Source organism: Protomyctophum parallelum (assembly GCF_964188405.1).
Source record: "Protomyctophum parallelum genome assembly, chromosome: 16".
Lineage (NCBI taxonomy): Eukaryota > Metazoa > Chordata > Actinopteri > Myctophiformes > Myctophidae > Protomyctophum > Protomyctophum parallelum.
In genome coordinates, this window is record NC_139711.1 from 38,895,528 (window position 1) to 38,907,628 (window position 12,101).

The window sequence follows — 12,101 nt, forward strand, 5'->3', positions numbered from 1 at the left end:
GTTCAGGATGGAGATGACTTTTCACCGAACGTCAAAACGGCAGGGGCTAAAGCCCCCTTTCATGTCTGTGTGCAGAGTGCACATCAATGTTGACCTTCAAATGGGCAGACAATATGATATGATAAAGTACTTTCATTTTTCCATTAGTTATTTGATTATGTTAATCTTTTCTGTGATGTTGCATGGATGTAAGTCCTTGCGTAAAGTCCATTATGAAATAGATTCCATGCGTGAAATAACTAATTGACTAATGGAGCTCCCCATTCATAAACCTACAGTATAATCCACGCATCCATACCATATTAAACTTTTTGTTTTCTCCATGTATTTATTTATTTCCTTCCAATTATAATGACCCTATTGTCACAATCAGCATCCACCTCATCATCCAATTAAATAATTTTGTTTAACAGCAGAATCAATTAGTTTGAAATCATCTCAAAAGGCTTTCAGCTTTCAGGAAGAAACCAAAAATACACAGGGAGAACATATTTGAATATTATAACCACACCTGGGTGCCTATTTAAATAATGATCCCTATTAGACACACAAAAATCACAGCACTCCATCTTTGACACCATGTCTCCCTGCCACAGGATCACAGCACTCCATCTTTGACACCATGTCTCCCTGCCACAGGTATCTGAGCTACAACCAGATTTCTGTCCTGATGCCGGGGGTGTTCCAGGACCTACACAAGCTGGAGTGGTTGTATGTTTTATCTTCTCACTGGAAAACATTTTAAATAACACGTGCAGGCCATGCATTACCAATCCATTAATATATTGTTGCCGTCGGGCAGAAACCTCTTAACTCTATATTCTAACATTTTGTGTCTTTCCATAAATTAATGCCCTACCTGATCATATACTACTACACACAAAAGTATTTGTGCCACGTTTCTATCTTGTACCTTGTATATCTGCTATCTCAGGTGTGCCCAAAAGGTAGATTGTGATCTACCAGTAGATCACCATGGCTATGCATGTAATAATAATAATATTAATAAAGCTTTATTTATATAGCACCTTTCAAGAACAAGGTCACAAAGTGCTGAACAACAAGAGCATATAGAAGATATCATACATCCAAAGGCAACAGCAAAAAACACAGAATAATGGCATATCGAAAAACATAAAAACATAAAAAGGTGAAAAAAGTACAAAGAAATCACAACGATAAAGGATTAAAAGCAGCTTTGCAGAAATGGGTCTTCAGGAGTGATTTAAAACGAGGAACCGAGTCGGCAAGCGTTCCATAATGAGGTTGCGCGGATTGCAATCGCCCAGTCTTTTTGCGGCCTGTTTTTATGGTGAGAAGGGCTGAACCCGAGGATCTCAACTCGCGGGCTGGCTCATAGGGGTCAAGTAGGTCTGAAAGGTAGGACGGAGCAAGGCCGGACCTAGCCTTGAAAGTAAAAAGTAGAATTTTGAAATTAATTCTAAAAGAGATAGGCGGGGATGGGAGTAATATGGTCGAACTTTCTTGTAACTGTTAGGAGGCGGGCTGCTGCATTTTGGACCAATTGTAGTCTGTGAATAGATTTTTTGGAAAGACAGGTGTAAATGTAGGGAAATGTAGACCACATGACATGCCCCTAAAAATATATAATTAAAATGTATATATAAAAATTATATATAAACTGAAATCACAAAACCCCATCTGTCATTTTAATTAAGGTGACTTGATTGACATCAAGAAGAGCCTATCAGCTCCCTTCACAGGTTCTAAAGTAGGCAAAACCCCACAATGCAATGCTTTGTTTTCAAGAGTCAGTAACATTACAAAGAACCCAAAACCCTACCACTTCCATACAAAATAGGATGAAGACTTTTATCCCCACTATTTGCCATTCCAAGTGTGTTTGTCTTGTAACGCCAGTAGTACCACACTATTCCAAAGCCCCCTCATGTATTTATTCTTTATTCTTTGCATGGGTAGATCATTGACATGGTAATTTAAAAAGTATTTGTAAACCCATTTGACCTCCCAATGAACGGGCAGAACTTCATTTTCCATTAGTTATTTGATTATGTTAATATTTTCTGTGATGTTGCGTGGATGTACTGTAACACCATGTCCATATGTGAAATTAGTAATGGACAGGAAGGAATGTCTCCGCATTCATATTGGAAGGATAATTATAGCAGTACTGATATTGTCCTTCCAATATGAATGTGGAGACCTTCATCAACTAATTGTCCATTAGTTATTTCATGCATAGTATTTATTTATTTATTTATTTGACAGGGACAAAGCTCAATAATCAACATGTCAGTTTTCACATCAATGTAAATGGGCCAGAGTTAGGCGAAGCTAAATTTCATCTGTAGTCCCTGGGCAGGCTCTTAAAAAATGAATGAATGATAAAAAGAAGGACAAAGTGTAGTGTGCCTGCACACAACACCATGCATTGATGCCATGTGTGCATATGTGCAAGCACCCAACACTACATCCATACAAAAACACAATACAATACAGATAAAAGAAAGACAAAGTGTAGTGTGCCTGCACACAACACCATGCGTTGATGCCATGTGTGCATATGTGCAAGCACCCAACACTACGTCCATACAAAAACACAATACAATACAGATAAAAGAAAGACAAAGTGTAGTGTGCCTGCACACAACACCATGCGTTGATGCCAAGCACCCAACACTACGTCCATACAAAAAAAACACACCAGTTTGAACCGAGTGGTGCAACTCCCGTCTATTGGTTCTCTGTATCATTCCAATTTGTATCGTCCAATTTCTTCTCTGTATCGTTCCAATTTCTTCTCTGTATCGTTCCAATTTCTTCTCTGTATCTCTGGTGCCCCCTACTGGTATAAATATGTAACATACTCATGCTCACTGATACATACATACAGGTACACACACAGGTTACAAATTTGAGTTGTTTTTAGCCACCTTTTCAGGTTTAATTTGAAGGTCAGATAGTTGGAGGTCTCTCTTAATTCTGTAGGGAGACTGTTCCAGTGATGGGAGGCTCAGAGAAGACTGTTTTACCAAACACTACGTCTGATTGGCACTTTACAGTCCCCTCTGGTAGTTGCCCTTGTTGTTCTGTCACCACTGTCCGTTCGATCTATGAACTGTTTCAGTCTGTTTGTAAAGTGATTCTATGGGTTTTAAAGTTGTCTGATTTGTCTGTGACCAGGTTGTGAAACAGTAGGTTATGTGTGAAAAAATCATAGCATGCATGAAGAGTTTGGCTGCATCTGTTATTAGATATGGTCTTATGTGTCTGAAATTGGATAAATTGAATTTGATTTTATTGGCTACATTTTTAACATGCTTTTCAAATGTCAAGTTTGAGTCTAGTGAGTAGTGACTAGTAGAGAGGGGAATACCTGGTCAAATGCTATATACAGGTTTAATGTTGTTTTTATTTCAATGTTTGTTTTTAGTTCAATGTTTGTTTTAAAAACGCCATTGACAATGAAGGGAAAATGTATATCATCTTGTCCCTATCACAAACATTAAATGCCTTAACAATAAAGAGAATGTAATGTTTTACATCACCATTACATCACCATATCATAGGCTAGAGAATCAGCTAAACTTCAAGTCAGCTTTGAGACACTATGTGTCAAAATTGAGAGCCTGAATGTTAAATGAGTTCTGTCTGGCCCCATTCCATCTCTCTCCAAAGGCAGTGAGCATTTTAGTCGTCTGTTTAATCTTAACCAATGGCTGCAAAACTTCTGCCTGGCAGCAGGCTATACACCTTCATTGATAACTTTGATGATTTCTTCTTAAAGAATGACCTCTTCAAAAGGGATGGTCTCCATCCTAATTTGAATGGCACAAGACAGTTACTTTCCAATTTCATCCATTGCATTGCCTTTAATGTCAATGTTAACACTCTTTGACACATTGAACATGCTGCATATCACCCTATCACCTAGGGATGCCACTGAATAATCGATTTTCCGATTAATAGTTGCAGTCTCCGAAATCGATTTTAATATTTCATAATCGAAATCGCTTTTTATAGCCAAAATATTGGCTAATAAGTAAGGCTGCATGATATATCGAACATGTACCTTCATCAGAGTGGAGAATATAAGTATAAATCAAGTTGAGCAAAGCCACTCTTCTCTGCCCCTCTCTCTAACAGACACAGTTAACGATCAGATGAAATGAAGGCAGGTGTAGAGTAGAGTGTAGACTAGTGAACTGAACATGTTCTCTTTATATCAAGTACTTCATACCAGACCCTTATGAAACTACTTCTCCCCAAATCCAAATGGATTTCATTTTCCATCCTGAATGGCACTGAGAAGATCTCCACAAAGGTTTACTCATCAAAACTGATTATAAAACTGTAACCATCAAAGCATGCACTCAACATATAATGGTTATGTGACCATGGCATGTGCATAATATAAAATCGTAAAAGTTTTATCTATCTATTGGGGGGGGGGGGGGGGGGGGGGTGTCGATGAATCGATTATTAATCGCCAGAGCTGTAGATTATTCGATTGGGCAAATGGTCACTTTGTGGCATCCCTCTGCCTCCACTCACTTCCATATTCTATATTATCAGTAAGAGGCTCTGCATGCTGGTTCATCCTCTATCTAGAGTCAATTTCACTAACCTAGTCAGACCTGCAATTCATCACAATCAACTCCACTCCTCCAGCCACCACCCCAATTTGAATGTCTCTTTTAAATGTCAGGGCTTTGAAGGAGAAATCCTTTCTATGTGAAGATTGTCCTATAACCTGGACTTTTCCTTTATTACAGAGACGTGGTTGAAGGATGGCCACGTGGCCCCTCTTACGGAGACCCTGCCCCCTGGCTTTGCTTATTTTAATGAGCCTAGACGAGTAACCTCCCGTGGTGGTGGTCTTGCCGTTATTTTTAGAGACAATTTTAAATGCTCCCGAATATCCTTTGGTAGTTTTTCCTCATTTGAAAGTCTTAGCTTTCTTAGCTCCCTCCTAGTCGTTTTAATCTATACTTTCTATAGGCCCCCGAAAAGCACAGGTTTTCTAGATGAGTTCTCTGACCTCCTATCACTGCCAAAATATGACAGACTCCTTCTGGTTGGTGACATCAATTTATGTCTGCTGTCCCTCCAAATGTGCAAGCAGTTGATTTTATCACACTTTATGAATCATTTAATTTGGTTCAATCTGTTACTGGTCCCACTCACTTGATTTGATACTCTCATTTGGTTTCTCTGTAAATAATGTAATTATCACAGATTTCCCTCCATCTGACCACAAATCTGTGTCCTTTCAAACACTGCTTCCTTATCCTGCTCCCAAGCCCCTTTTATCGTCCCGCTCTCGTGTTTTTAATGCAAACTCTGCCGCCCGTTTTAAAAATGCCTTCCTAGCGGCTCCGCCCTACATCACTGCTCAGCCTCAACCCTCTGTGAATGAGCTAGTAGACCATTTTAACAGTAATTGCATACATATTTTGGACAAAATAGCACCTTTCAAAATTAGACATAAAAAACCAATCACCCTGCGTTGCTTAAACAGACCATCAACTCAGCAATCAACCCTCCCCCCAGTCAACCCCTTGAAGCATCAACAGAAAGGTGTGAAGAGTTTCTCACACATTAATTTTCAAGTAAGATTTTAACCATCAGACAACAGATTATCCCTGAGCCCAGAGCACTATGGGAATGCCCCGCCCCCCCCTCCCTGCTATGCTCACTCATTTTGAACCAGTCTCCCTGTCAACCTTGGAAGAAATTATATCTCACATGAAATCCTCCACCTGCACTCTGGATTTCATCCCAAGGATATTTTTAAGGATATTTTGCATGTTTTAGGACCCAACATTTTAACCATCGCTAATTGCTCTTTATCCACTGGTATTTTCCCCTCTAGTTTTAAGGCTGCTCTTGTAAAACCCCTCCTGAAGAAGCCAGCACTGGACCCCTCAGTTTTAGATAATTTTAGACCAATTTCTAATCTTTCTTTTTTATCCAATTTTTTGAAAAAATAGTTTCAAATCAGCTTATTTCATTTATGAATTTTAATAATGTTTTTGAGGATTTTAAATCTGGGTTCCGTGCCGGTCACAGCACGGAAACAAATGACCTTCTACGTGCTTCTGATTCCAGGGATTGTTCGATTTTAATACTTTTAGATCTTAGCTCGGCGTTTGACACTGTGGATTACTCCATTTTAATTGACCGTTTGTCAGAGTGGGTGGGGATCAGGGGCACAGCCCTTAACTGGCTGCGCTCCTATCTCTCTGATAGGAGCTTTTCGGGGGCAATTGGGGATCCCCGTGACCTCTGGTGTCTCCCAAGGATCAATCCTAGACCAATCATTATTTTATATTTACATGCTTCCACTTGGCCATATTATAAGAAAACATAAAATAAACTTTCACTGTTATGCAGAGGATTCTCAGCTCTACATCCCCCTCAAACCTGGCAGCACAGATAGATCCCAGATCCTAGCTTGTCTATCAGACATCAAGTGCTGGATGTCCCAGAACTTCCTCCAGCTAAATTATTCAAAATCCTCCTCTTTGGCCCCCCAAATTCCATCCCTGCTTTCCAGTCACAGCTTGGCGCCCTGTCCAATAACATCAAAAGTGTAGCCCGTAATCTAGGCGTGATGTTCGACTCCAGTCTTTCATTCAATCAGCAAGTCACTAAGGTTGTACAATCCTGTTTCTTCCAACTCCGTAATATAGCAAAAATCTAATCATTTATCTCATTCCCTGACCTTGAGAAGGTAAACCACGCTTTTATCACAACACGCTTAGATTACTGCAACTCACTATATTCCGGACTCAATGAAACAACTATCTCCCTTCTTCAAATGGTCTAGAACTCAGCAGCCAGATTACTGACCAACTCCAGAAGGCGTGACCACATTACCCCTGTCCTCGCCTCCCTCCACTGGCTGCCTGTTCCTTTTAGGATTGATTTTACATTTTAAATTACCACTTTTAAGGCACTACATGGCTTGGCCCCCATCTATATAAAAGACATGCTGGAGCCCCATAGGCCAACACGTAGCCTTAGATCGGCAACCAAGGCTCTCCTGGAAGTTCCGGCTACCCAGCTTTCTCGGCCCGTGCACCTAAGCTGAGGCCCTAAGACACATCACCCTACTGAGTTATTTTAAATCACAGCTAAAAACCCACTTGTTCACGATGGCTTTTACTTGAATTAATTATCGTTTTATTTTGTGTTCACCTGTTTACTTAAAATTAGTTTATTGTTGTTGTATTATGCTACTGCACTGCATTTTATCCTGTATTGGAAAGCACTTTGTAACATTGTTTTAAAAAGTGCTTTATAAATAAAGTTTATTATTATTATTATTATAATCATATAGCAACACGTGTTAGACTTTAATATATTAGCGCCCCTCACTTCACACAGGTGTGATTTATAATTAGAATCCTGAAAAGTAACACGACAGAGACAATTACTGTACTATAATTGTAATCAGAAAGACTTTATTGTCACAGTTTTAAAAATACTTTACCGTAAAAGAAGGCTGCCAAAAACAGCTGTTTGTTCAAATATAATTTATGATTTAACCGACTGGGTTTCCGAACAACATCTGCTGGCCGTTGCTTGTTGTAACCGTGGCAGCGCATATATTTTTTATTGACCTCCTGACATTGACGTTCTGACCGTTCAATCACCTCAGTCTGAGCCTCAAACGCCGCTAAAGATCGCAATTATTATATTAAGTGGACGGAGGGTAAACATTTTGTTGGCTGGCCGCAGCGGAAGTGAGTGTTGCCTGGCGACGGGGATGCTACTATATGAATATCAATAGTAATCAATATGACACAGATGGGTAAAGTTAAAGTACCTAAAAAAACACGATAAATCGTATCCGTGGCACAGATTAAAATACTACTAGTAAATACATGTTTTACTGGGAGATGCCTCGGTTAAAAACAACAACAAAAATCAATACAACAATATGGCTGGATTATTTATCTATTACTTAGTCATTTCCGATTTAAAGACTTAATGGTCTGTTATTTTTAAAGGGTCGATCACCCAGAAACAGTGCAATGCATACTAATACTAATGTATACGGCTGAAACTGTGGTTACGGTTAAGACATTGAAACGTTTTCCTTTTTCTGTTATAGGATCCTGGAAAACAACAACATCCATCAGATATCCTCCATGACCTTTTCTGGACTGAACTCCCTGGTTCTCCTGTAAGTTTGAACTAACTGCATTACTGCATTACTCAATGTCATGTTTTGGAGGGTTTATGAAATAAGCAGTAGGTGGCACTATTTTGCCAGTCAGATGAGATGCATAATTTTAAACATATACTATAATTACTTTTTTAACTTCTTTGTCCATAAATATTGTACACAGACTGCCTAGTAGGCCATTGGGCTGCAAGTCTGCTGGTTGTGCAGAGTGTCACAAATGTTTATTCCATCATGTTATTGTTAATGGTTCTTCTTTCTATTTGTGAGTCGTGACTGACCTTACATTAGACACATGCTTGAATTGGGTCAGTACTCACTGGTGCTGTGTGTGTGTGTGTGTGTGTGTGTGTGTGTGTGTGTGTGTGTGTGTGTGTGTGTGTGTGTGTGCGTGTGCGTGTGTGCGCGCGTCACACAGGGTTTTGTTGAACAACTCCCTCATTATGCTGGAGGACGTCTGTCGGGAAATGCCAAGATTGAACTGGCTGTAAGTGTAAAGCAGTCTGCTCAATTTAAAAACAACACTACATGTTATCGCCTTGTTGTTTCCACTCCCATCTCTGAGTGTGTGTGTGTGTGTGTGTGTGTGTGTGTGTGTGTGTGTGTGTGTGTGTGTGTGTTCCTACTTGACTGACACACCAGGGATATGGAGGGGAATGCAATTGAAAGCATTGGGAACAGGTCCTTCCATTCATGCAGTATGCTGACAGTTCTGTAAGTCTAGACATATTCACTCTTAAATGAAATATACGGTTCAGAAATGAAACAATACGAGAATTAAACAATACAATTAAAATCGTTATCTTTTGCTTTTCTCCAGAGTTCTCCAGAGAAACAGAATCAACCACATCCATGGACAAGCTTTCACTCTACTACAGAAACTTGGAGAGCTGTAAGTTAATTTGCCTAGTACACAGAAGTGTTCGGAAAAACATGTTTGCTCTGTCTGTCTGAGAGACTCGGAGTAGAACCGCTGCTCCTTCGCCTAGAAAGGAGCCAGCTTAGGTGGTTCGGGCATCTGGTTAGGATGCCTCTCGGGCATCTCCCTAGGGAAGTCCTCGACGCGCGTCCCACTGGGAGGAGACCCCGGGGCAGACCAAGGCGCAGTTGGAGGAAACACATCGACTCACTGGCCTTGGAACGTCTCGGAATCCCCCAGGAGGAAGTCACTAACTAATGTTGCTCTGGAGAGGGAAGTCTGGAGAACTCTGGTGGAGCTGTTGCCCCCGCGACCCGACTACGGATAAGCGGTTGAAGATGTCGGTCTGTCTGTCTGTCAGTCATCCATTTTTCTCCTCTGTGTACCAATCGATGGGAAATCGCACATAAGCATTTACCATTGGTAAAGGCAGGGAGTCTTTCTTGGACTTAGTGCCTCCCGTTCCTATTGGAACATTTGGCGACGAGTCCCCTCCATTTGCTCCGGTCTCTGGCGACCATTCTTGCTCCATGCCAGCTGACGCCCACAGGGAAGTAAGGAAGCCGATTGTTAACTTTTCCCCAAATTTAAGCTGATAGCATTTTCACCATCAAGGGATCTGTGTGGTCGCGGTACACACAGGCTATGCAGGATCTGTAGTCACGGTTGTGGTGGTCCCATATCCTGGACAGACGTTACATGAACTAGTGTTCAAAGACTTGGATTGTATCTTAGTCTGACTGGATGAAGTAATTTAACGTTGCTTGGATGCTGCTTATGAAGCTATGCAGCAGCAGTTAACATTCCAACAAGAACTACAGAGTCTAAGAATACTCGATTAGAGTTCAGGAGGTACGTAAGAACTCCAGTCCAGCCAGTGGTGTAAAGTAACTAAGTACATTTACTTAAGTACTGTGCCTAAGTACAATTTTGAGGTATTTGTACTTTACTTAGTAATTCCAATTTCCAATGCTTTTACTTCTACAGCACTGCATCCCGGAACCAAATAGTTATTTTACTCCACTACATTTATTTGAAAACTTTAGTTGGTAGATTTTGATTATTATTACATAACATACAGTACATGAACCTATAGGTAGATCTAGGTAGATCATATTTGTTAGGTAGATCATATTTGTATAGAAAGGCCTACCTAACCAGGGACCGGGGTTGCAAATTAGCCTTGGCTATAAACACTATGTACAAAGCAAAACTAATACTTTTGAATTCCGGACTTTCGCATGTAACAGAGTATTTCTACACTGCAGTATTGAAAAATAGAGCACTTGCGTAGAAAATAATTATAATAATTCACGCCTGGAGCCTACGCACAACCTGCGCACTGCACCTGGTTGATTATTGATTATAGTGACAGCTATAAGCGGAGCCAATTACGTCCCCAGTGTAGCGCAGCCCTTAGGTCCTTTATGCTTTTATGCTTGGAGACATTAAAGGCTTTTAAAATGTGTTCATTCGTGGTCGGTAGTGTATTTGATGTATGGAACTAATCCATACCCCCGGGTGGGTGTACACAAACTGTTTGCCGACAGACCACAACTGGCACTAAAGATCCCATAGCCTGTGGAAACATTTCTAATAAACAGCTTAAAGGAATGCTTCACGCAAAGGTGAGTTCGGGTGGGTAATTCAAGGACAAAAGGATGCACAGCGGACCGAGTCCTTGTGGTGGCAGCCAACGGGAAAGTTAATATTGAATGAAAATATTGTATAGACGCACAATCATATACAGTAGCTGCCAATGCATGAATGCACTCTTCAAGGTCCTTACCCTCTTCTGCACTCTTCATGGTCCTCTTCAGGGTAAGGACCCTGAAGACCCTGCAGTATTTATTACCTGTCTGAAACGTTGGTTTCTCTGTGTCCTCATTAAACCTTGTGCATTGGCAGCATTGAGTGTGCGGCTATACAATTCTTTCATTCAGTAATTATGTATGGAGCCTTGAATTCATGAGTTTTTGTTTGTTTTTTCATTCCTGGGCCAATAATCCAAACAACTTTTTAAATGCTGGATGAGTGAGAACGTTCTCAAGCTAAATGAGGATAAAACGGGAAGTTCTCATAATCGGTTCTAGTGAACAGAAAGAATCATTAAAGAATAGACACTGTAACCTGACTGTAGGAAGTCATTATAGATTCTGAATTGAATTTCGTTACACACACAATCGCACATTAATCATACCACCAAGACTGCCTATTTATCATTAGATGATGGAAAAACGTTCATCCACACTTTTGTTTTCTCTCGACTCGATTACGGCAATGCACTTTTTCTGGTCTGCCAAAGAAAACAACTGACTGGATACAACTTGTTCAGAATGCGGCAGCCAGAGAGAACATATCACTCCAGTTGTGGCCTGTTTACACTGGCTCCTGTTTGTTTTTAGGATTAATTTACTTGTTTATAAGACTCTGGTCTTGCAACCTCCTACCTCCATGATTGCCTGCCCACAGTGCCCAGATATGTCCAAAACCACCCCCCTTAATTCCGCACTGCTGGACTGCTCGAGGTGCCAAAACAAGGCATCTAACAAATATGGCGAAGCAGCTTTCTGCAGGCGGCCTAGAATAAACTCCCACTGCACCTTAGACTGGCACACTCTGTAGACATTTTTAAATCACAGCTCAAGACCTACTTGCCTTTGGCCGAGTTTATTCTCTGCTGTACCCACTGCTCTGCCTGTTTCGTTGCCTGTTTATCAGTTTGCAGAGCTGATCATGTACCGTATCAGCCAGCACATACTTCAATAACCAGCTCCTCCTACTTTAACACTTCTCTTCTTTCCACTCCTACACTTTTTGACATTGGCTCTTTGGCTATCCTTCAAGCCAATGGCCTACAGTACTGGTTAAGCTGCATGCCACATAGACGATAGTTTGATCAGAGCTTCCTTACTCCGGAAACATTTGAAAATTATGGGAGGCAACAGTCTGACCACGCAAGACTACTCTATACAGTACTATTTGCATAAAAACAATGGATGAAGC

The 12,101-nt window shown here is 40.7% G+C and overlaps 1 protein-coding gene across 1 annotated transcript in view; it reads left to right on the top strand.

Annotated features, from left to right (window-relative positions):
* rxfp1 (relaxin family peptide receptor 1) overlaps positions 1-12,101 on the top strand; it is a gene marked incomplete at both ends in the record, with an annotated part of 82,241 nt that overhangs the window by 58,670 nt on the left and 11,470 nt on the right. The window contains 5 exons of the mRNA XM_083786334.1: positions 640-711; positions 8,105-8,176; positions 8,595-8,663; positions 8,819-8,890; positions 8,997-9,068. Coding sequence (XP_083642460.1) covers positions 640-711; positions 8,105-8,176; positions 8,595-8,663; positions 8,819-8,890; positions 8,997-9,068 — 357 coding nt within the window. The remainder of the gene's footprint in view (positions 1-639; positions 712-8,104; positions 8,177-8,594; positions 8,664-8,818; positions 8,891-8,996; positions 9,069-12,101) is intronic.